This window comes from Centroberyx affinis, unplaced genomic scaffold, assembly GCF_046629955.1.
Source record: "Centroberyx affinis isolate AG114_WGS23_722 - 3 ecotype Tasmania unplaced genomic scaffold, CSIRO-AGI_Caff_v1 ptg004188l_1, whole genome shotgun sequence".
In the NCBI taxonomy this organism is placed as follows: Eukaryota; Metazoa; Chordata; class Actinopteri; order Beryciformes; family Berycidae; genus Centroberyx; species Centroberyx affinis.
Window position 1 is genome coordinate 64,726 of NW_027281940.1, and position 25,928 is coordinate 90,653.

General features: G+C 42.1%; 3 protein-coding genes and 2 non-coding genes across 5 annotated transcripts in view; all 5 read left to right on the top strand.

Annotated features, from left to right (window-relative positions):
* Positions 1-802: 802 nt before the first annotated feature.
* Positions 803-9,620, top strand: rsl1d1 (ribosomal L1 domain containing 1). The gene is made up of 9 exons (XM_071542805.1): positions 803-869; positions 1,162-1,301; positions 1,425-1,563; positions 5,944-6,092; positions 7,134-7,235; positions 7,662-7,755; positions 8,206-8,349; positions 8,456-8,608; positions 8,809-9,620. The coding sequence occupies exons 1-9, from the start codon at positions 828-830 to the stop codon at positions 8,950-8,952; spliced, it is 1,107 nt and encodes a 368-aa protein (XP_071398906.1). The 5' UTR covers positions 803-827; the 3' UTR covers positions 8,953-9,620.
* LOC139664004 (small nucleolar RNA SNORA55) lies at positions 5,689-5,815 on the top strand. Its single transcript, XR_011696741.1, has one exon. It is a non-coding gene; the product is annotated as a small nucleolar RNA SNORA55 (small nucleolar RNA).
* Positions 7,411-7,540, top strand: LOC139664003 (small nucleolar RNA SNORA55). Its single transcript, XR_011696740.1, has one exon. It is a non-coding gene; the product is annotated as a small nucleolar RNA SNORA55 (small nucleolar RNA).
* Positions 9,621-11,278: 1,658 nt separating the features above from the next.
* On the top strand, positions 11,279-11,975 carry LOC139663994 (transmembrane protein 238-like). The gene has a single exon (XM_071542796.1). It carries the CDS (start codon positions 11,451-11,453, stop codon positions 11,973-11,975), a length of 525 nt encoding a protein of 174 aa, XP_071398897.1. The 5' UTR covers positions 11,279-11,450.
* Positions 11,976-15,661: 3,686 nt separating this feature from the next.
* snx29 (sorting nexin 29) overlaps positions 15,662-25,928 on the top strand; it is a 91,818-nt gene continuing 81,551 nt past the window's right edge. The window contains exons 1-7 of the mRNA XM_071542804.1: positions 15,662-16,021; positions 17,189-17,253; positions 17,704-17,756; positions 19,536-19,660; positions 23,458-23,638; positions 23,998-24,068; positions 24,719-24,979. Of these exons, the coding sequence (XP_071398905.1) occupies positions 16,015-16,021; positions 17,189-17,253; positions 17,704-17,756; positions 19,536-19,660; positions 23,458-23,638; positions 23,998-24,068; positions 24,719-24,979 (763 nt within the window). The 5' untranslated portion in view covers positions 15,662-16,014. The remainder of the gene's footprint in view (positions 16,022-17,188; positions 17,254-17,703; positions 17,757-19,535; positions 19,661-23,457; positions 23,639-23,997; positions 24,069-24,718; positions 24,980-25,928) is intronic.

A 25,928-nucleotide genomic window follows, 5' to 3' on the forward strand; every position in this document is an offset into this window, starting at 1 on the left:
AGTGCTCTAGGCACATGGAGGAGATTTGTGACCGGAAAGATCTGCTGGGGTTATAAACTGACATCATGTCTGAGATGTACTGTGGAGCCAGACCAGCAAGCGCTTTGTAAACCAACAGAAGGATTTTGAATTGTATTCTGAAAACAACAGGCAGCCAGTGAAGGTTCCGGAGGACTGGAGTTATATGGTCTGATCTTTTCTGTTTCTAAATTCTGGATAAATTGTAATCTATGGATTGTTTTGTTTGAAAGACCGATAAACAGAGAATTGCAATAATCCAGCCTGCTCGTGACAAATGCATGCATGAGTTTCTCTGAGTCAGGCAGTATGAAATGATGACAGAAAATCTACTACATCATACAAATGTGGTTCACAGAATTAAAAGGATAATTACACAGGCGAGTACAAAAACAATTGATACAGAAATGATACAGAAATCTGAAAAAATAATGAATAAATTAGTAAAATAACATAAATAAGTGGTCAAAGTGCGGTAAGGGTTATGCAGGATTCATCAAAGTTTTAATGTTTATGATCTTTTGTTAATTGATCGTAAGATTGTATAATATATTTTAGATTTATTAAGAGCATATTAAATCTTAGCCCACTTTTCATGATTTTTGTTCGTGTATGAAGAATTTTGCAGCCAAAAGGAAAACAACATAAAACAAAAAGCAGCAAATGTATAACTACTGACTTCTTTCCAAAGGTTATTCACAAAATAGTACATTCATGCCATACTAATAAAGTTTTGAAGTTTGAATGGTGTGACGTAGCGCACAAGAGATGCGCATGCGTGCCTCCAGTAAACACGTGAAGCTGGCAGCATGGCTGGAAAGACAGAGGAGCTTGCGTTAGACCGGTCACAGGTAATAACTGGTTATTTATTTCATTACATTGAAACTTTTTGGAGACGACGTGTCGGTTAGTAAATGTTGTGATGACAAGCAAGTGATAAATGTTACTAGTTGTACGAATTGAAAGCGGTGATATTAAGCTAGCTAGCGTTAGCCTGTTAGCTTGCTGAATTCTGCCACGAAGCGAATGCACATTGGCTCAGGAAAAAGTTTGAAGCTCGTGGATTTCATTGGCAACAAGTTGTGGAATTTGTTGGATGCATTGCTTCGTCTTTTGTAACTCTGACATTACTGTGTTTCTCAGGTGAAGAAGGCCGTCCAGGCTCTGCAGGCTTTCCTGAAAACCAAGTCCACGGGTGAGTCTCTGTTCCTGGACGAGACTCAGCAGATCAGCCTGCTCTTCACCCTGTGGAAGGTCCCCAAACAGGCGCAGACCATCCGCATGTGAGTCCTACAAGATAGGAACTAACAGCTGCCATCAAACCTGACACATAGTCACCTCTGAACCAATTCAGCCATGTTAGTACTTATCCAGAGTGTCACTGTCCCGTCCTGTCCTCTCCTCAGCCCCCTGCCCCATGGCCAGCGCCCGGACACAGAAGAGGTTTGCCTCTTCACCAGAGACGAGCCCCGCATGACCTCAGACCAGACCCAGAGGTTTTATAAGAAGCTGCTGGAGGAAAAGGGCGTCCGAAACATCACCGAGGTACCAGACTGTCCTGATACACCAGCGAAAGATGCTGGTCTGATCATTTTTTTTATTGACAGAGCATAAGCAGATGTTTAGTGTAATCATGTAATTGTTATTTGCCCACAGCCAGGGTAGGAAATGTTTTGGTCTACTGGCCACAGTGGCTGGTACATCCTTAAGTTCACCAGCCTCTTTTTAACTATTTTACCAACAAGGTTTTTAATGTAGAATAAGAGTGATGTAATAAGGGATGCTTAAGTAAGTATGTGCCAGGCTTTAATTCCAGCCTTGTCCACTAGAGCTGCAACGATTAATCGATTAGTTGTCAACTATTAAATTAATCGCCAACTATTTTGATAATCGATTAATCCGTTTGATTAATTTTTTAAGAAAAAGAAGTCAAAATTCTCTGATTCCAGCTTCTTAAATGTGAATATTTTCTGGTTTCTTTACTCCTCTATGACAGTAAACTGAATATCTTTGGGTTGTGGACAAAACAAGACATTTGAGGACGTCATCTTGGGCTTTGGGAAACACTGATCCACATTTTTCACCATTTTCTGACATTTTATAGACCAAACAACTAATCGATTAATCGAGAAAATAATCATGAGATTAATCAACAATGGAAATAATCGTTAGTTGCAGCCCTATTGTCCACAACCTTCTTGACTTCATCAGAATGACGCTTAAAGGACAAATCAACCCTAAAACAATTGAATCTCTGGGCCCATTTCATTGTTTGGTGTATTTTTATTGTTCCTGTGGGTAATTGGCCAAACATAGACAGTGTGATATCATGTCCAGATATTTCCAGCACAGCTACAACAGAGTTTGACAGCAGAAAATGTTTCAGTGAGCTAAAACTAGAGATGCACCGATTGCAATTTTCTTGGCCATTTCCGATTTTTTAAAAGTCTGACCTGCCGATTCCGATTTTGGCCGATTCCGATTTTCTTTCTAAGAACTATAATTGACAGCACACACAAACATTTTTGTAACTTTTCTTTAATTGAAAATTAAAATTCAATTGTATGTTCATAATAAAACATTGACTATTAATAACTTACATTTTCTCCAAAACTGCACCAGGTTACAGGACCTTCTCTCACTCTCACTCAAACAAATCTCAAAATAAAAAAGTGTTCCAGGTTACTGGACAGAGCTTTTTTGAACAAATAAAATCCAAATGAAAATGAGTTGCAGTATATCCCACTTAATACTTTCCCGAAAGAAAACAGGTGCAACAGATCTATATAACAACACATGGACTATTACTATTATGGACTAATACAACAGGTAGTTCCGACCAAGCAATCTGATAGATCAACTAGACATTTAGAACGTGATCAAATCAGCATGACAGCACACCTAGCCGTGCTCATCACTAAATATTACTCCGCCATATTATCATACAATATATTTAAATATAACGCTACGCTAACTCTGTTCAGCCTTGATGTTACCAGACGCTCTGCATCCTCCATCAGCTGTGCCGGTGAGTCGGTGACACGGCGCTACTAGCTTAAAAATACATGTGAAGTTCGCGGAGATAGTAGCTAAATCTGTCCATGGAAAAATTATTTTTTTCAGCAGATATCTTAGTTACAACAAGATTGAGCTAGCAAGGCAGTTTTGTGTTTATATGTGTGGTATTTATTCAGTTTGGGAAATCCCGCGATCTCTAGAAAGCATTAGCTCAAGTTGGCTGGCTGACTCAACAGGGACTAGAAATCGTCTCTGTTGCAGGTCGTTACTAAGGCTCCGCCTACTTGCTGGAGTAGTAAACTAGGTTCCATTACATAGGAGTCTACTGACGTGACTGATTGTTTTCCAGTTATTAGTCAGACCTCATGTATTTCCAGGGAAACGGAGATAACACTAGCAAAACGTTTATTTTGAGAGCGAATTGCCCCACGATATGAATACATTTTGTTTGTATCTTTTATTTTGTTGGTAACTGTTGTATAATCGCAATATTACACCTAGGGTTGCAAAATTCCGGGAATTTTCAAAGTTGGAAACTTTCCATGGGAATTAACGGGAATTTATGGGAATTAACGGGAATTTATGGGAATAAACGGGAATAAACCAGGAATTTACTAAATTGAAGGTATGCTCTTAATAGGGAACTTAAATATAGTTGGGGAAAATATATTTTAGCATAATCCTGACTAAAACAACCAGATATCATGCAAGTACAGTTGAATATCTATGCTATTCCTCAATCACATGCACACATAGCACACTGCTTACTGCAGGGCTATTGAGACCACGCCCCCTACATGCCTACATGCACTGTGCATTCCTGTGCAATTTTATTAATTTTTGAATGGGTTGGGTCGGGGGGATGAGTAATATTTAACTCAACATTCATGTTTTTGTTCTTCAATGAAAGAATTGATTGTTCAATAAAATATTTAACACTTGATAAAGTTCTACTTACAAATAAATCTGTTTTAATTGTATTATTTTGGATGGATGTCTGCTTATAACAAAACAAATATTTATGCTTGGATATGATACCTTTCCATTAAATTACCCTCAATTCCCAGTTAATTCCCATAAATTCCCATAAATTCCCATAAATTCCCATTAATTCCCATAAATTCCCATAATTCCCATGGAAAGTTTCCAATTTGGAATATTTCCAAAATTCCCCAGCTTAACTTCCCATGGAAATTTACCGGAAACTTTCCGGAAATTTACCGGAAATTTTCCACCCCTTTGCAACCCTAATTACACCCGAGGGTGTGCGTTACCGTCATTATTGGCACGACAGTGATGCGGTCAGCGCCGAGGTCCGTAAGCATCACGGTAACGCACACCCTCTCGTGTAATATTGCTTAATTACAGCGGAGTTTTTACTGTTGTCTTAAATTTGACCGGCACAGAATCGGATATATGAGACTGATCGGCCGGTCACCGGTCATGGCCGATCAGCTGAAAACCGGCCGATTCCGGTCACCGGCCGATCGATCGGTGCATCTCTAGCTAAAACATCAATGGTAAACATCAGGTTTGTCAGTCAAAACGCAGAATGCAATGCAGCCACAACATGCGTTTGGAGTAAGGGGCGCAATCATAGACGCCCCAGTGTTCACAACTAGGGTTGCAAAGGGGTGGAAAATTTCCGGTAAATTTCCGGAAAGTTTCCGGTAAATTTCCATGGGAAGTTAAGCTGGGGAATTTTGGAAATATTCCAAATTGGAAACTTTCCATGGGAATTATGGGAATTTATGGGAATTTATGGGAATTAATGGGAATTTATGGGAATTTATGGGAATTTATGGGAATTAACTGGGAATTGAGGGTAATTTAATGGAAAGGTATCATATCCAAGCATAAATATTTGTTTTGTTATAAGCAGACATCCATCCAAAATAATACAATTAAAACAGATTTATTTGTAAGTAGAACTTTATCAAGTGTTAAATATTTTATTGAACAATCAATTCTTTCATTGAAGAACAAAAACATGAATGTTGAGTTAAATATTACTCATCCCCCCGACCCAACCCATTCAAAAATTAACAAAAATGCACAGGAAAGCACAGTGCATGTAGGGGGCGTGGTCTCAACAGCCCTGCAGTAAGCAGTGTGCTATGTGTGCATGTGATTGAGGAATAGCATAGATATTCAACTGTTCTTGCATGATATCTGGTTGTTTTAGTCAGGATTATGCTAAAATATATTTTCCCCAACTATATTTAAGTTCCCTATTAAGAGCATACCTTCAATTTAGTAAATTCCTGGTTTATTCCCGTTTATTCCCATAAATTCCCGTTAATTCCCATAAATTCCCGTTAATTCCCATGGAAAGTTTCCAACTTTGAAAATTCCCGGAATTTTGCAACCCTATTCACAACTACACTACCTTTGTGGAAAGGCATTCTGGGAAATGTAGGAAACCACTAACTGAAGTAGAAGTAGCAGGTGTAGGTTGAGAGAAAGTGGGCACAACAAAAAGTAAATTACAACACTTAATCACAAAATAACTCCTGGAATGTATTGAACATCACAAATGGATGATATCTAACAGTGTAAGTATCTGTCACTGGGTTTTTTTCTTTAATGTATTCATGGCATAAGATTTTCTTGTACAATCTTGTATCCAAATGGTAAACAAGATGTAAAACAGCACCCAGCAGATCCTCTCCCTCCAGTTCAGTGTAGGACTTGGGCAATAAGGGTGCTACAGAAAGTCAAAGTGTATCCAGATGGTCCTCCTGTCAGTGGAGCCTGTCTCTACAGCTTTGACACACCTTCCATAGTATCTGTAAGTTTCTGCTGTGTATTTAAGTCGATAAGATGCCCCAGTGATCTGGTCAGGACGCAGATCTGTCTATTCTAAGTTGAGATACTTAATGCGATGCCTCCCTGTGTGCGGGTCAGATCATCCCCTACAAGGTGCTGAGGACGGAGTACAAGCCGTACGAAGCCAAGCGCCGCCTGCTGGGGAACTTCGACATGTTCCTGTCCGACGACCGCATCCGCCGCCTGCTGCCCTCCCACCTCGGAAAACACTTCTACGAGAGGAAAAAGTAAGAGCTCTCCATTCAACGAGACCAGAATTTTAACTTCCAAATACCAGTACTAAGTGTAACATCTAAAAATGCAATACTGCTACGATAGCACAGCAAACATCTAGACTTCGACAGGTTTGTAGCTGCTGGGTTTTGATATGTTGGTTGGGTGTTTGTCTTTGTCGGCTCTGTAAGCGATATAGTTCCATATTTCACTCCCAGTCAACTAGTTTAGAGGGACTATTTGACTCTGTCGCCATCTTTTCAACTGTTTGACACTGTTGAATTTAGCGCTGACTGCTGCAGTCCACTGTCAAGAGTAGGGCTGGGTATCGTTTAAAACCCTTAAATTGATACCGATACCAATAGAGTACTTCATTCGATACCTTTTTTTTTTTACGTTTTGGTGGCATCTCGGCACACTGAACTGCCAACTCCATCACATACACTGCGCTCGACTTCACCACCACAGACTGTATGGGTTGTAGCTGCCGTGGTAGTGGGCCAATCACACGTCGCATTAAATCGAAGAACGCTTGCGGTGATTGGCTGCGAGCAAAACCGTACAAATAGTCATTTTTTTCTAGATCTGTGCAGGTATCGTTTGACTGGAGAAGTTTCGATACTACTTGGTACTGGGTTATTTCGGTCGATACCTTAAAGGTATCGAATACCGATACCCAGCCCTAGTCAAGAGCCAGACTGCAGCTCTGTCTAGTCCAATCCTCTTCCTCCTCCTCCTCCTCCTTTTTCTTCTTCAAAATATTCCCATCCATGTACTATCCATACATTTACACCCTCTGGAGGCAATGTTAAAATGGAACTTCAGCTTGCAGAAAACGTATGAAAGTATTGAACGCTTCTTCGAATCTTTCTCAACAATATTAGAGTGGTATTGAAAGTTTGATGCATTATTATTAATGAGGGACAGTGGCACTTTATCTTATACACATTGTACTGCACCATAATGAGTTATTTTGACGTATGTATCTACTGTTTTTTTTCTGTTATGCTGTTCTGTAGCTGTAGTGACTGTATTGTGCACTGTGTGTTTCCCAGAGAGCCGCTGTCTGTGAACCTGCAGAGCAAACAGCTGGCCAGAGACATCCAGAGAGTCATCCAGGGCACCGTCGTAAAGGTCTCCAACAAGGGCTGCTGCTGGTGAGATTTTACTCTACTACACTTTTGTTTTTCTAATAAAGACTGAAACTGGTTTACTGTGCAGCCCATCTCTCTTTGCAGCTTCTTGAATTACCGGAAAATTCTGTTAATGAGGAGGCAAAGAAGCGGGTTGAAGCACCTTTGAGTACATGTTGTCATGAAGTAGGATGTCATAGCACCCCAGAAAACCCGATCCTTTCTGTTAAGTGTTTGGTGCGGGCAACGCTGGTGCCAGAGAGACTCAACGTAAATCCAGATAGACCTCCTCTTCCTGTGGAGCCTGTCTCTACAACTTTGATACACAATATACAAATGTCAAGTTCAAATATTTACATTTACTGTTTTTGTACCAATGTAATTACAAAGTGCTGTTTAAAAAGTCGTGTTTGAGTGTCACCTCATCCTGCGTGGTGGACTGTGTTGCAGCATGGCCCGTGTCGCCCACTCCGGCATGACGGCAGACGAGGTGACGGAGAACATCGAGGCTGCTGTCAAAACTGTGGCGGCCAAACTGCGAACGGTGAGTCCAACAGCCCAGAGAGTCGTCCGTCTTCGTTAGGGAAGGTTTGGGCCAAAGGATAAATGCACCAATCACCATCCAATCCATCACCGGTGGAAATTCCCTTGACGATTTTTTTTAAATTACTTTTGGTAATTACATAAGTGTCCTAGTGCACAATACTCAAATGGGGAAGCAGATGCAGGGACAAAATTACACTCAAGTTGATTTAAAAAGCTGTGTTTCAATTCATCACGCCCGCACAGTGCACAGTTGCAATCGGACCATTTAATTTAAGTCGAATTTAAGACGAATACATCAGGTGACTGGCTCAATATGTGGTGATTAGTTGACAGGATTTATCTATCTATTTAGCTATCGCTCCCACCCCCAGAGTTCTATAGAACCAAGACAATATTAAGTTCATTTTGGATTTGTTTTAGCTTAATTACTCTGTATTGGCATTTGCAGGAAGGACCAGTGATGAAGCTCATCCATTTAAAGAGCCAAACATCAGTGGCTTTGCCCATCTACACCTCAGAACTCGGTCACCTCACTGTGCTGGACGACGCTCAGAAAGTGGCTCAGAAGAAGGCCCAGGCCGCCAGGGAAAAGGTGCTTTGGAAAATACTTTGTACTCAACCTTTTATGTCCTGTGTCTGATCCTGTTTGACTGGAACAAGCTTTAAAAACAACCTTTTTGTGTGTTTGTGAATTGCAGCGCATTGCAGGCAGAAAGCAGGCTAAGAAGGAGCAGACAGAGAACACAAAGACAGATACTGCTCCTGAGGAAAAGAAGAAGGCGGAGGAAGAGGAGGAGGAGATCCCACAGCTGGTTCCCATAGTAACACCTAGCAAAAAGCCTAAACTGGAGGTCAGTACCCCACGCAGCTGCCTGCTAGATTTAAATACTTACGAATATTTCTAATTTTTAAACCTAGTAATTAGTGAGGACTCGTGCTTTGATTACAAATGAGATTTCCAAGTTTAAAACAATCCAAGCAGTTGTGTGTCTTTATATAAGTGGACTGAGGATGTTTTGCTCTCTTTTTCCTTTTCTTTTTCCATCCAAAGCCATCCAAAAAGAAGCAGCTGGAGAAAGCCCCCAAACCTGCTGTGCAGAAGAAAGGAAAAAAGAACCAGGACAAACTGACCAAGAAGAAGGCTGGCAAGACTCCCTCTCAGAAACTGAAACGAAAAGTGCTTAAATCCAAATGATTCAGTGGCGCTTCTCTTCACCAGCCTGCTCTCCCTGCACACAACATGGACTTTTGATACAGTATACAAGACCAGCCTGTTTGTAGAATGGTCAATATATTCAATCTGTTTTGTCTTTCCTTGTCTTTTTGCTCAAATGAAGCAAATTATAAAACTATCTGAAATTATCCATTGTCTACCTTGTTAATGTCTGTATTCAGTCTTTTGTAACAACAAAATATTTATGAAACAATGGTTATTTCCAGTAGCAATTCATGTATAATAGATGGGATTATCATTTGCCATACAATAAAGATAGTTCTTTGTTGAATGGGACATAGAAAATCCTTCCATGGAAGCCTTCTTTCAAACAGTATTTGTCCTTGGGATAGTAATATAAGACATGCATTGAACCTGAACCTTGAAAATATGTCTGATATACAATTTTATAAATATTTTTAATCTCGGTGATAAAAGAAAATGTGTCTACAGTCTCAAAGTTTATTACAATAATAAATAGTAGTAGTAGATAAAATGAAGTGCACCGTTCTGCCTGTTCACGCCTGTAACAGAAGGTTTAGAGTTTTATCGTTTTATTTTTTGGGTTACGAGCTGAAAAGTTTGAGGACCGCTGCCCTAAGCATTATCACTGGCCTACAACTGCTCTTTATATAACCAATAAATTGTCATTGTCGAATGAAAACCTTTTAATTCCAAGTTTGGTGCTTGTCGTATTTTAACTTAAATTGAAGAATGAAATACTCCTCTATGGGTTGAGAAAATTCTACCACCCTTGGTCTTATGAAAACCTGTGGGATAAACTCAGAAATGCCTGGACACCCGTTCTGGAGCTTGCAGGTTTTCGCCAGCAAACATCAAAATGTCCTGCTGTGTTCATGCAGCTTTTGTGTGCTTTAATATCTGCAGTGCATTAGCCTTGACTGGAGTGTTTGCTCACAGTGGTTCCAGCCTTCAGAGCCGTGCATGTATAGCTGCTGGCTGTATCAGATGACATGCCTATTGTTAATGAGATTATACTCAGGGTCGTACAGCTGCTGCCTGCTACTCGCACGGTATTATGCTGTGTGTGCAAGATTACAACCTGTACGCAGCATTGCATCTTCACAACACCTATATATTAGATGACTATATGTTGTCTATACTGCAGGTGCATGAACATGTTTTCTATGCACAAGCTGCACTTTGCTTTACAGAGAGTTCTGCAACATTGTACTGACATTCAATAAAAAAGAGAGCACTGTACTATTCAGTATTCAACAGATAGATTGGGGAAGTATAATGGTAATGGGATGCTCATTGTAAGCAGCCAGCCTATTGGTGATGATAGTGATGTCAACAGGTGGAGTGGGACTGTTTATTCACCCAAGCCCTCCCTCTGTGGGTGTGGTGGGCCGTCTGGAATTACAGGGGGTGAACAGAGGCTACTGGGCTGGACGACAAGAGACGCATCGCTTAGACATTCATACAGTCGTGAGCATACAGTCTTGAGTCCCTCATACGACCACTGGTGAGGAGCACAGCTAGGAGTGGATGAGTGGTTCTTCACAGTAACCAGGAGAAGAGACGAAAGACAAAGGGCAACAAGGGAATCAAACAAGAAACCCAGCCAATCTTGGAGAACCATGGATGTTCTGTGATTGGTGTTTCTACTACTGATGTCTTGAAGATTCTCAAAGGGAACAAACAAAACAACAACAGGCATTATCATTCTTTTGGAGCAAGCATGGAAGCACTTGGAGGGACTTCACTTCCAGATCCGTCTGTGAGGCAAATCCTGTGTCCAGATCCACGCCCCGGCACCCCAGAGCACGCCCCGAGCTGGGCCTACTTCCACAAGCCGATCATCGCGATAGTGATGGGAGCTCTGATGTCCGCTGTGGGCGCTGTTCTCTTCCTGCTCCGGTCCTCGGGCGTGGCCGAGTCGTCCCACTCCGTCACCTCAGCCTGCCTGTCCATAGGGCTGATGTTTGTGGTGGTGGGGCTGGTGTGGATACCCATACTGAAGGAGAAGCGGAGACGGAAGCGGTGCGGCCTAGGGGGTTGAAGCAAGAGTGGGAAGAGATGGACATTATTGAAGAGGAAGAGCAGAGGAAGCACTTCAGTTGAGGCTATAAATGGTATTTTGTGTGAAGGTGGACTTTAACGAAACCTTTAGATGTTTTGTCTAGGGTCAATACCATTTACTCTGGGGCACCAGAGGGCCCTCTGTGATTGCTCTGGGAAGGCAGAAATACTATTCTGTCAGTTTCCTTTTAAACATCCAATACAATCACCAGCTTGGTGTGGTTTCTTGCTGATAAACGCTTGAGTTCATTGTACTTTGAACGGTATCAGCGCAGGTTGTTTCATGCGTGCACTTCACTGTGCTGCAGGGACATCAGATGCACCACCTGTACCTGTCGCCCTGGAATTGTTTCCACATTTGGAAAATACTTTGAGATAACAAAACTTTGGGATAAGACAGAAGACTTTTGGTTTGGAGGAACTCCACTGCCACCATGTCAACATCTGTAGAGGTGGAACCAGTCATGGAGCCAGTCATGGAGAGGAGGTACGGAGGAGTCGGCCGCTGTAAGTGCTCCTTTTGGTTCGCAGTGGCCCACGACGTCCTCGGGGTGTTCATCATGTTGGTTGGGGTGTTCGGGGGGCTGGTCATCCACGACTTGTTCATCTACGCCGGGGCCATCGTCATCTTCCTCAGCCTGATCTGGTGGGTGTTCTGGTACTCCGGGAACATTGACGTACCGCCCGAGGACCTGGAGGACGACGTCGGTCTGATCAAGCTGAAGAGCCGAGGAATCGGCCGGGTGGTGAGGCGCGTGTCGGACCGCCTTTCCAACGGAATCAGGAACTCGTTCAGAAGGAGCGGCAGGTCCAACAGAGACGGCCCGCCGGCGCCCCAGCAGAAACACGCAAATAACAGGCCTTCAAACACAGCTACAGATGTGTCGCTCTCCATTATCTATGACAGCACTATTGCCTCTTCATCAAAGGAACTTGTGAGAGAGACACTGTCAATATGACCGCAGTAAGCAAGCATCTGAACTCAACATGCGTAATGGCACCAAAGAGACACTGAATCTATTTGAATCACTATATTGTTTCTTTTGACAGTCTTTTCATTCTGTTTAAAGGGACAGTGTGTTTGCTGTGCTAGCTTGCACTAGTAATGATTAAGCAACATCAAGGTCTTCTGTGGATAGGACCCACATGTTCTTATCTAGCAGATAAAATGTAAACTTTGCACACACACACACACACACACTGCAAACAGCACTGATAAAGAAACCATAAAGAGTCTCATTTTGTCACTATTTTGTTATCAATGATGTTTGGTTTATTTTGAGACTTTGCAGAGTAGGATGTGATGATTGTGAATAGAAAAATGAAAGGTAAAAGAATAATGAGAGATTTGTAATGGCCACAGGTTGAATGTTAAATGGATGATCTGTGCCTTTACCTTTTTATAGTTGTCTCTTTTCTTACTGTCCATACTTAATGAGAGAATATAATAAAGCTCTGGGTCACAAATGGCAGGAAGACCACACTCTGTGACGCAGACTGTTTGCTAATACAGCACTGATAGTGATGAGCGGGCAATTTTACATATTTGTCTAATTGTTTGTCTAACACTTTAAAGGCTCCTATACCACAATGTAGTTTACAAATTTAATGCAAAAGTGGTAATTGTTTATAGACTATTTATTGTTTAATAAAATGTTTACATACAACTAGTGTTGTTTCATCTATACTTGATCAAAACACAAAGTTTGTTCTTCAGAGAGATAAAATACTAAATGTCGGTTGCAACTGTTTTTTGAGTGTGTTGGATTGAAACTTGTGACGATATTTGTGCATGTACGTATAATAATATACTTAAAATGCATGCACATGACTGTCTGCTGTCTGTGCTGGTTTGGATTTGTCTGGCTATATTACATATCAATGATTGATATCTACTAGATCAATATTATGGAGGGTCATAGAAAAGTAATGGAATTTTACATCAGGACTCGGGCTTGAGCTCATACTCCTCCATATCAGCACAGGCACTATGAAATCTTCTTCCATACATAATTCACATCTGCATTTGTTCCAGTAAAATCCAGTAAAGTAGTTCAGTAAATCCACAAGGGCCTGCAAACTTATAGTTCACTCAAAGCTTGCTCCAAAACAGAACAGAATTTCATGTACAAAATAAACTCCTAGGTTTAAGTTCTGCTGCCAAAAATCGCCTATGGACTATGTGTCTTCCTCTGCTTTTGTGACACTGCCTCTAATACAACTGAAAAAAAGAATATAGACCTCTCCAGTGCGATGAAAGCAGTACAATAGACACACAAAGAAATGCACACATGATTAATGTCGTTGTCTGGTGAAAACCTTGTATCTCTCAAATGTCAACTTTTCAAGATAAACAGCCTTGTTTTCAGAGTGACCATCGTGCATTTTGAGTTTATCCAGTGGGGTTTTGAAAGGGTTTCATTAGCCCAGGGGGTTGCAGAGTTATCTTAACCCATAGAGGATCATGGAATATGGAACTAAACTTTACTCTAAAGCGCAACCCATCACAACCACGCAGAGTTCAACCAAAGAATGATTTTGTCTTTTCAGGTTTTTTCATTTGATTCATTATCGGTGGAGGCTGAGAGGCTGAAAGCTATTCTGTATTTTACAAGAAAAAAAAGGAGAAATTAGAGAAAAATCAGAAAAATAGACATGCTAATAAATTTGTATAGTAGCAATATGCTTTTTTCCTATCCCATAAATCATCTCGCAACCCCCCAAAATTATCTGGTGACCCCCTTTGGGGTCGTGACTCCCCGGGTTGAGAAACACTGCTCTAAAGTATTGTAACAGCAAGACTGAACTAACTAACTGTATTCAGCAGTATTGTAGCTGAAAGAAAACGTAAGCATTCCCATAAGCATGGGAATTGCAAACACGCCATTACTGGTCAGCTCTGTCTCACCTATGGTCATGTACATAATCAAAAACGGTGCCACCTTGACTTCCCACACAGCCAGCTCCTCAGAGAATTGAGAGCTCAGGTTAGATTAGATATGACCAATGATCATCAAGATAATCTCCATATCTGAGTGCAGATTTCAAAACTCCTTGATTGACTCATCATGTTATCTGATTCCCATGAGCCAGTGTGTCTCTTCCCAGTGGGCCTATGTGGATTACATCAGTTATGGGGGAAATAAAATGTCACACCTAGCTTTAGAGCTATTATCTAATGCAAGGTCTGTTGTTCTCTACTACTGCTGCTCTGCATTAGATATCCTCAAATGTAATCTAAGTCTTTCAGCTGCCAGTCTTTCATATTCCACTCCCATCAGCTCCCCACAGTGCCGAGGCCAAAGAGAGTCTGCAGAGATCGAGGGACTTTCTTATTCTGCAGAGGGACCTGAGGACACAGGAGGAGTCCAAAGACAACAGTAGAAATGCTATCCTTGATCATTTTGAGATGTAAAAAAAATAGTGTGTCGTATAAAATAAAATAAACTAAAAGAGTAGAGGGGCCACCAGGCTGGAGTGACCAGACTGAGAAGATTGCGTCAAATACATGATGCAAACAGCCAGGTAGATCTCAGATTCAGACATACAGGTAGATACATATACATAGGGTTTGACTGATATGTTTGATTTTTTTTTAAGGCCAATACAATACTGATATTTTTGGACTAAAGTCGCTGATAGCCTATTTTTTGTCCTGATATTCTATATCTTTAACTTTGGGCCATTTTCATGCCAAAAAATGAAAAATATCCAGTGTTTTCCCCCAGTTTTCTTCTTGTCAGGATGGAAAAGCCTCTGAATCAGCATTTAGACCATCATGGGACATTAAAATCCTCCACTGAAACCCAGACTAATGAATTTATTTTTAATCAGGTTTTTTAAGGCAGGATGACCCACTGCATCTATTCAACAGCAGGGGAACACAAAAAATAATTGAACAATTTCATGAATAAATAAACTGTGCAAAGAAAACACAATGTCTTTTCTGGTGTTACAGTTTTATCTAGCTGTTCAGGGAGGAACATCCATCCTATCTCCATTGTACAACATAATTAGCTATTATCTGATATTTAATTAAAGGCCAATATTGAACCTTAACACAGACATGCAGCCTGTGATGCAGTGGTAAATAAAATGTTGGGTAAACTATGACCTCTCATCAGTGGTCATCATCATCAGACATCAGACAATCAGACAATATCAATGATATTTTCAGAAAAGCATGATGCATTTTTTCCCCCCGTAAAATACTTTATCTTCACTTAAATTACATTAGTTTGATGCTCCTTATATAATGTGTACTACAAGTTTACATTATAAAGAGTTAGGTCAACCCTAAAAAGGTGGGGGAAATCTTTTAGAGCAAATAAACAACTGGGTAAACTTGAGTTAGGTGGGTTTACCCTCCACTACATCCCTGCATACAGTTAATATGCACAGACAGACAGGGAGGGACCAGCTCTTCACTGTAAAGGCAAACATTTATGCCTTTCCACATTCTGCATTTTGCATGAGAAATACATTAATTTGTAGTCCCACAACACATTTAATGGACTACAAATCCCAAACGCGGCTTCGTTATCATATGACATCTGTGTGTTTTGTCATGTGACCACGCTACTGCCTCTGACTATCTGTTTCCCTTTTCGCAGTGTCACAGCCTGCTCCAGAAAACACCTCACATTTCTCCTAAACGGCCAACCACACTCTGGACAACCTGCTTCATGCCTCCGAAATACACTCCGGTTTCTGCTTGGTACAGTTCACCTGCTTATTAGGCTTCGTACAACTCTTATATGTCTGAATCTGTTAGACTTTTACAGCCAGACGGCTCTCCGGCAGGCCTTTCAGTTCACCGAGTGAGCATCAGTCCTCACCCCGCGGTTGTGTGGTTCCAGCCCGGCCACTGAGGCAGCATGGACCCGGTCCCTCGCTAGCTTCTTCTGGAAGTGATTCATGGCTGCAGGAGGGGATGAATCGTATCGGTAGTGAACTAATTAGCTTGGATGTCACTATTATCGGAGTTGGGCTGTCAGAATGAACGGTGAGTTTTGTGGTTAAAGTTTTTTTTGGGTACCTCACCCATAATAAACGCATAACATGTCAGATTGTGCATGCTAGCTATAGGATGATGCTTGTTAACGGTTTTTGTGCTCAGACAGTCGTGAGGAACCGTTTGTCTGCTCATTTAACAGCAAAGGACACAACAGCTACTTCCCCAAAACAGTGTTTATATCCAGCAAATGGCCTTTCTGGTCTTTCAAACCTTGTTGAATGGGTAAAAAAAGATGCTCAACTTTGATATCAGGGAAAATAAAGGCTAATGGAGGTTATTCAAATCCACTTTCCCAGGGTTTTAACTGTCGGACCCATGAACACTCCCTGTGTATGTAAATCTATCCCTTGCATGACTAACTGTTCCACTGTATCATGTATAACTGTGTAATACTTCCATGGTATCACCACTGAATGACTTACTTTTTTAAATCTACTGTTAAAACACGTTTTGTTTACTAAGGATCAAGTGGTTGTGTAATTAGCCCTTGTGACCAGAAGGTTGCTGGTTTGAAACCCACGACCCAGTGCCCTTGAGCAAGGCACTGATCAATGGAAGACTAGGTTGTAGGTATAAATGTGAATTAGGGTGTTGCTGGAAAAGAGCAAGTGTGCTCAGTCGACTTTCCCTGGATAAATACATGTAAAAAAAAAGTCTGCTTACTCAGTGCCTCTCTCTCATAACAAAATATAAGTGTAGTAACTACACAAATCATTGTAGAAGGAAACTAACTTTTGTCCATAGGCAGCAGTAGCTGGTAAATTTAGCTGGTGCCCTGTGCCTGGTGTTGATTTCTCATTCTGGTAATATACAAATATCACAACAAAACCTATAAGTCCCTAGAGGAATATTATTGTCATGCCATAGCAGGTAAATAATACCATAAAGTATGATAAGATCACAATAAACTCACTATTGAATACTGCAGACACACAATCATTTCCTTCCAGTCCTTTTCCATTCATTTCCTTTTTGTTGTTGTGGTGGAATAAGTGAGAGGATGTTTAATGCTCTATTATTATTAATGTAGTCACGAGCGCCGACTTTGAAAGTGAGTCTTTGAGTGTACATAAGTGTTATTTTCTTAACCCTGCATGAAATTTAATTTGATAGTTTTCCCTGAAAGATGCCTCTTGTCTGTCTTCACTTCATCAGGCACTCAGCAGAGTGATACCAAGAGACAACACCTCCTGGAGAGGCTGCTGGATGCTGTTAAACAGGTGAGCAGGGGGGCGGAGCCTAAGTACAGGTGCTGGACTGAGGCCTGGGGCGCAACACAACTGTGTGTCACGATATCAAAATATCTTCATATCATCACAATATGATCCCACTGAAAGACGATAAATGCTAATATTGAATTGTGGCCCAGCCCTATGGCTAAGTGATAAGCTGCTGGGTGTTTGGTTTTATAAGAATCATGCTAACACATTAATATTGTAAAGTGCATGAACAGGTAGAAAACTATCAGTACAGTTTATCAGAATAGACAGTGTCTTTTCCGTGACTATTCCAGCAAGTCCGGCTGCTTCCTTTCCAGTGTATTGCCTGATAAAAATGTTAAAAATGCCCTTATTGGGCGGATGTAAGATGTGAACCTGGCATGCTAACATTGAGGAAAGACATATTATTTTTTATAGGCAGATATTATCATTCTCCTCATATCTTTCCAGTGCCAAATCCGCTTTGGAGGAAGAAAGGAGATTGCCTCAGACTCAGACAGCAGGTAAGAAAAGTTGCTTTTTGCTTCAATTCTTTTCTGTTATGTCTGTTATGTTTTTTTAGTATGCTGGGATTGTTTGGTTTGCGTGTGTGTGTGTGTGTGTGTGTGTGTGTGTGTGTGTGTTTCCCGGTCACTTGATACTGTGTGGTGCTGTAAGTGCCAGTATGTGCTTATGTGCGCTACTTCCACTCTCTGTGGAGCGATCTGGCAGTATGCCCAGCTTGAGGTCATCTGATAGGCTGTCTGATATGTGTGTGGAGTGTGTACATGGACAATGCTTTATGTCGATGTGTGTGTCCATGCCTTTATACACACTGATTTGTCTGTATGTTTAGTGTGAGGCTGTGTGAAGGTGTGTGTATTACAGCCAGGGTGGGGAATTCACACCACCAGCAGCCAAATACTGGTTAAAGCTGCAGTAAGTGCATTTTTTAGCCCCGCCCTCCTCGCCCTCAGCTGGTTAGACGGCATTTATCCTGAGGCTTTGCTGTTCTTTCTTTTCCTACTGCTTTCCACCATCTTTGTTGTCACTCTCGACTTCCCTGCGATGTGGCAGCTAGCCTCACCTTGATAGCCACAACCGGCTCACCGCTGCCCACGCCCACAGCAGATGGTGTACACCCCAAAATGTCCCGAACATCAATGAGACAAATGGGGGGGGGATTTAGGCATGAGCACTAGGGCTGAACAATTAATCGAAATCGCAATATGGCCTACTGCAATTTTCAAATCGCAGGAGGCGCAGTATTTGTTAAAGGTGAAATGTGTGTCAAAATACCATTTTAAATTAAATATTGTGGTGCTGCAGAGATGTCCTGGCCTACACATCATATTCTACAGACTTAAGAAAACATCTTTGTTTGGTACAGATCCCCACAAAAATCACACCATAATCATTTTAATACGTTTTTCAATGAAAATGAGAATAATGATGTAAAAATTATCATTCCCTCTAATATGGCAAATCATATCACAATTGCAATATCAGTCAAAATAATCGCAATTAGATATTTTTTCAAAATCGTTCAGCCCTAATGAGCACATAGGGTCACAGACAGACACAGACCTATTTATTTATTGTTATTTAAATATAAAAAAAAAAAGATGCATATTGCAGCTCTAAGTTTGGACTGTGGCTGGTAAGTTTTTCTACTTTGGAGAAAAATCGATCTCCAACAAAGTCTGATGGAGGCCTTCTTGGACGAAATGTTGAAATGTTTTTCTAATCTACCAGACACTTTTGCAAGTAACCAACCATTAATTGGGGGATGCTATTCTCTTCTGAAAATGTATTTGGCTTGTAAAGTAGTAGAGCTGCAACGATTAATCGATTAATCGATTAGTTAACTATTAACTATTAAATTAGTCAACTATTAAATTAATCGTCAACTATTTTGATAATCGATTAATCGGTTTGAGTAATTTTTTAAGAAAAAATAGTCAAAATTCTCTGATTCCAGCTTCTTAAATGTGAATATTTTCTGGTTTCTTTACTCCTCTATGACAGTAAACTGAATATCTTTGGGTTGTGGACAAAACAAGACATTTGAGGACGTCATCTTGGGCTTTGGGAAACACTGATTTCTGACATTTTATAGACCAAACAACTAATCGATTAATCGAGAAAATAATCCACAGATTAATCGACAATGAAAATAATCGTTAGTTGCAGCCCTATAAAGTAGTGAAAGTGGCTGGCAAATTCTGGACTGTACTCTCCGTGGATGAAAAAGCTATAGTTCCCTCCACTGACTGTGAGCTGTGTTTGTCTTCTCTCTGCAGGGTGATCTGTCTGTGCGCCCAGTTTGAGGCGGTGCTGCAGCACGGCCTGAGGAAGAGCCGAGGTCTGGCCCTCACCGCCGCCGCTCTCAAACAGGCTGCGGGCTTCACCAGCAAGGCCGAAGCAGGTACAAGACACTCACTGACCGCATGGTTAGCTGTTTGAGTAGAAATGGTCTGTTAAACTCAAAACTCATGTTCAAAATCAGGGCAGGAATGTGCCACAACTACCAGTCAAATGCAGGTCAATTTTTGGCTGTGGCTGGTAAGTTTGTTTGCTTTTCTGAAGAGTCACAAGACCATTTGGTGGTTGTATTGTTTTTAATGACTGGTAAAATAACAAAAGTGGGGGAATACATCAGCCACAAAAAGTTAGTCCCTCCTGTCCAAAATACTGCTATTTACCATTTATTTAGAATTTCGAATTACAGCAGCTGGTAGTGAGGCTGCGGGTGGATTCCGCCTCCCTTGTTTGCATAAAAGATAGCTATGATACCTGGAGTTCACTTCTGTTTGCATTTGTTTCAGTTTATAAATGTTTGGTGGAAACTGTGAGACTTTGTGCGGTGACAGAAACTGTTTGCATGGGTAACTGTTGGATAAAAGTTTAAAGTTGGTGATTTAATGTTTTAGTGCACAGAGCAGAAGAAAGGGGAAGCCGCACACTCGTAACTCCGATGAATTCATTTTATTTTATATTATAATGGATTGACGTTTCGGCCCATATTGCCTTCCTCAGGATAAAATATCACATCATCTCAGTGATTTATATAGTCTACAATACAGGTGTCAACAGATGTCAGCATGAGCTTAGATATAGAGTGTCTAGAAAGGCTATTAATCACCAAGAAAGGCCATTCACATCCATATGTCTATAATATTCAAGGAACCACCAGATTCAAAGTAAAGATTCAGTAGAGTGGCGTTAGTGTTAGTCACATTAGTGGCGACTTCTCAGTAGCTGACACCGTAAATGGGCTGTTTTGACGTCTGATGGCCTAGTTTTCCCTTGGAAAAGAAAAAGCGGGGACCTTCGAAAGCTCACCTGGCTACAGAGAGGACAGTTACTGTGGGAGTGATGGAGGACTGGAGGGAGCAGATGTGTCAGGCTCAGAGCTGCAGGAAAACAACGTGCACAAACACCCAGCCTGGCTGTGAGGCCAGATGGTTAGACAGCAGATAGGGCCTGCAGTTAGAAGTGGGAGACAAAGAAAAGCCTCTGCTTCCCTGTTTCACTCTCTCTGTTGCGCTTCCCTTTCTCTGTCTCTGTCTCTCTCTGTCTCTCTCTCTCTGTCTGTCTCTTAACCTCTCTCTTTCGCTCTCTCTCTCTCTCTCTCTCTCTGGTGGGCAGTACACCTGCTGTGGCTTTGCACTCCTGAAAGACACAGTATGTTTGTGTCTCACAAAAGCCACCTGTTCTCCAAAAGTAAACTTTTTCAGAATTTTTTAAGATTATTTTTTGGCATTTCTGCTTTATTGGATAGTTGACAGTAGAGAGAGAGAGGAGACATTGGGAGAGAGTCGGGGATGACATGTGGCAAAGGTCCCAGGCCGGATTTGAACCCCGGACGTTGCGGTTTTACATACCACAGCCAACTGAACCACCAGGACACTTTAGGAAGTACTGAAGTATTTTTGATAGTGAACAGTACATTATCGGTGGTTTGGCTTGGTTCCAGGGTCACAAATCAGTTTCTACATGTAGCACAAGATGTCAGCTATAGTAAAAAGAAGAAGAAACTGGAGATTGACAGGATGGTTCCCACAGGGCAATGAAAATATAACTTTTTCTCTCCCTTGGAAAAATTTTGTACACTTGGACATAAATTCTACAATCTGGTCTCCATTATTTTGCTGATGCAGGTTTAGCCGCTGTAGAAGTCCAACTTTTTTTTTTACGGCATGCTTGCTGAACTACTGCTGCACTTGTGCTTCATCCTCAAGAGGAACTGTATGGAAAAATAAAATAGGGCTGAAAGATATTGACAAAAAAAATCTAATTGTGATTATTTTACAGAATATTGCAATTGTGATTTAAGTTTTTCTTGTCATCCATTTTTTTTTAGAACTAAAATTGTTTAAAGAAAAGTGATTTTGTTGAAAAAAATAGATGTCAGTGTGCAGGATTTACTGAGCTTGAGTATGTTTTCACCAATATTGCACTTGATTCATGGACCAGCTCTAAAACATCTTGTTTAGAAATCCATTTTGGACGCTCCTCTCTTTTAAGCAATTAATTGCAGCCTCTGTGATTTGGAAATTGCAGAAGTTCATATTGCAATTTAAACTTTTTTTTCCCCCATTAATTGTTCCAAAATCACCTTTTGCTCTTTTCTCAGCCATAGAAATTCAAGGCTGAGAGAGATTATTCTTACATTACACTAATTTGATTCTACTGTATAATGCTCAAGAAGGAAAGAAATGTCTCCGGTATTAATTCAGGATGGAGGAGAAACACATGAAGCGGGACTTCTACAATTGCTGCCTCTGCATAAGCATGAGCGTATCTGAAGTTTTCCTTGTGTTTCATAGTCAATGAGAGCCAGAAGAAAGGACCGTGGCTGAACTCGTGGCGTCGGCGCTCCCTAATGAAACCAGGCCCTCCTCCGCCACAGCTGGAAATAGCAACCGTAAATTCGAACACGCCGTTCTAAGGCCGTATGCTAATTGTATGCAAAAGCGGAGACCTCGATAACACTCGTTCTGGCTAATTACCGCGGCTCGGGAAACTTTACAAGAAAACAGACTCGCGGAAGTTTTTAGTTCTTGTTTTGTGTGGACGATTAAGCGGCGTGATGCGAGAGGCGTGTGTGCGTTCGGTGGCAGGATACAGAGAGAGGTGACGGGGAGGCGTGCTGCGGTCAAGGAGACGCTGTGTGAGCTGAGCTGTGGAGGTTTGTTAATGAGTGAAGAGAGGCTGTTTGAAGATCTGCTGACTCTCAGGACTGGAGAAGTGTGTGTGTGTGTGTGTGTGTGTGTTTTTCCACCTCAGCTGACGGGTTCGCTGACCGTTTGAACCTTGTACTGTGACTTAGAAACGTCTGTTTTAATCAAATGGGACTAAACAAATTCCTTCCTCTGTCTGCACTCCTTCTTTGTCTCTTTTCCTCCCTCTTTCCCTCGTTGTCTCTCTTCTTTACTCGTTGCGTCCTCTTTTTGTGTCCTCCCTGTGTTTCCTCCTCTCTTATCTCCTCTCCCTCTCTACTTCCCTTGCGATCCCTCTAACCCTTTATCCCTATCTCCATCCATTCTTCCCTCCTCCATTCCTCCCTCCTTTTCACCTATTTCCCCGAATCCTCCCTCCTTTCTGCCACCTTCCCTCCCCCATCTCTCCCATTTCTCCCTCCATTCCTCCCTCCTTCTCACATTTTGCTCCTGTTCATCCCTCCATCCTGCCATCGCTCACCTCTCTTCCCTGTCCTGTTACCTCCCTCCTTCCCTCCTTCTCCCATCCCTCCCATTCCCCACCCTCCCTCCTTTCATCCATCCCTCACTCTCTCACCTCTCCTCCTCCTTCCTTCCTTCCTTCCCACCTTTGCTCCCTTCCTTATCCCTCCCATGCCTCCCGCCATCCTTCGCTCCTTTGCCTTCCCACCTTCCCTTTGTGCCTCTCTCTCTCCCCCATCCCTCCCTCTCACCTCCTCCTCTCCTCCCTCCCTCCTTCCCTCCTTCTCCCATCCCTCCCATTCCCCACCCTCCTTCCCTCCCTCCTTTCTTCCATCCCTCACTCTCTCGCCTCTCCTCCTCCTTCCTTCCTTCCCTCCCACCTTCGCTCCCTCCCTTATCCCTCCCATGCCTCCCGCCATCCTTCACTCCTTTGCCTTCCCACCTTCCCTTTGTGCCTCTCTCTCTCTCCCCCCATCCCTCTGATCTCTCTCTCCTCCGTTCCTCCCTCTCTCTCACCTCCTCCTCTCCCCCCCTCCAGAGTTGACGTTCTGGTTCTACGTGAAGGAGCACCTGAACCGCCACGAGCTGCAGCGGTTCTACTCCCTGCGCCACATCTCGTCTGAGCTGGGCCGGGGGCGAGCCTGGCTGCGCTGCGCCCTCAACGAACACTCGCTGGAGCGCTACCTGCACACGCTGCTGGCCGACCGCACACGCCTGGGGTCAGTGTGTGTGTGTGTGTGTGTGTGTGTGTGTGTGTGTAGGGGTTCGGGGAGCATCTTTCTGTTCCTACAAGGCATCTGATGAATGTTAACACCATGACTTCATTCACCGTTGCTCAATAAACACGTTTGCTTTGTCTAAAATGACATAATGTTGTCACCGTTGTGTGTGTATGTGAGGTTGCATGTGTGTTCTTTTCACAAGTGTGTGTTTAGATTTTGTTCTTGCACTCTCACGCACTCTCACCTCACTTCTACAGTGTTAAGTTATTTCTGTACAGCTTACTTTTCGTTCAGCATGCAGAGATTTCCTCTTTTCCTGGTTAGAGACCTTATTTCACTTCCTCTCTGTTTCCCAGCACCTACTATGAAGACTGGGCTTTTATCCTTGATGAAGAGAGAGCGAGCATGCTCCCCACCATGGCTGCAGGTAAGTGTGTGTGTCTTTATGTGTGTGTGTGTGTGTGTCTGATTTTTGAGGTTTAAGGATGCTTCATACAAATGGAGCTATTGTTAAACCGGTAATTTAAGACAACATGGGCCATTTGGTAGGCACTTTTTTTCCCAGAGTGCCTCACAGTACCATGATTGTTTACATGTTTAGCATGAATGGTTGCAGTGGGAATTGATCCAAAGAACAGATTTCTATGTTTTGATACACACATCCAGTTTTCTAACCGGTGCTGGACAAAAAATGTTAGAGAATAGGTCTGCACACAGAAATATGCTCCACCAAAAGTTTATTCGGTACAAACAAACAATGTTTTGACCAGAATTGTGTTAGTGCCTTGCTGTGCCCATTGAGCTGGAACACCTATATTGAAATATTTAGGACCAAAACGCAGATGACCACAAACACTCAAATATTAAAGCTGCGTATTACTGATCTTATGGCAGACTTTTCCCTCTCTCTGCACACACAGGAGGTTAGACTAAGTTCACTTGAGGTTTCCCTCTCTCGCTGCCTCTCACCAGACGGCTTACAAAGCACTTCGCCGAAGCTCAAAAGCTTCACATCGTTTAACAAGACCGATCCATAATGAATGACCCTTCCCTCTTCGCTCCCTCTCCGCTCCTCAGGTTTGAACTCCATCCTGTTCGCCATCAACATCGACAACAGCGACCTGAACGGCGGGGTGACGCGGGGCGGCGGCCCCTCGGTGTCCCACCTGCTGAAGGAGTCCACCCAGGGCATCGGCAGCCTGTGGAAGGAGTCGACGCAGGGAGTCAGCAGCCTGCTGCGGGAGATCAGCACCGCCACGGCCGTGGTGCCGGGCTTCACGCCCAGAGCGGACGGAGCCTCCGACCCGCTGCCCGTCCTGCCCCGCAGCGCCTCCGCCGGTAGGGAACGACACCATAACGCTTCACCCGGTTGTGTTGCTGAAAACTGTACGGAGAGTTTTCTGCAAAGATCCTGTGGCTCTGACATCCTGAGATAAAACCTATCGAGCGTAGAATATGTTATACAGGGTTCTGGGTCTTGAAAATCCTGGACAGGTTGGGGATTTGAAAATGAATGGGTGTCTTGAAAGTAATAGTTTTTTTTATTAAGATATAGCACTCAAATTCATCAATATGTTTCAGCTCTCTCTGTCTTAGCATCAACACTTCACAACCTGAGAATAATAATAAACTTGATTTATATAGCACCTTTCTTACACAAGTACAAAGTGATTCACAAGTTTAAAAACATAAAAATACAGTACATAGAAAGAATGAATAAATATGTAGAGACAGTTAATTGAGAGAAAAAAAGTATGAAGTTTGGCAAAGGAGACTAACAAACAAATAGCATAAAACAAGAAGGTAGCCTAAAAAAGTGAGTTTTTAATTTGAGAAAATGTGATGGCGTTTTCTGTTGATATAATAGATAAAACAGTTTTAAAATGAAGGATTTCACCAGGATTTCTTGATCATGAGTAAAAGATGAGGCCTCTGTGATGTCTAATTTTGACCAATGTCATGTCCAAAACATGTCAGTTCTGAGTCCTTGAATTTCACCAAACAAGACTTTGAAAGTCATAGAAATTCTTGAGTTTGATGTCCAAGTGAGTGTAGGAAGTGAAACTTTCATTCAGTGAAGTGTTTTTGTGACAAAAACATCACAGAAAGCTTGCAAAAAAACAGGATAAAACAACATTTGGTTTAGTTTAAGCATGCATAATCAATGCATTGGTAGAGCAAATCCAATGCAACAACACATCTGCAGCAGAATGAGCAGCAGTGACGAATTCTCTCACTTGAAATGAATAAACTTCCAGCATGTCAGCCTCCGTGTTTGGCCTCATTT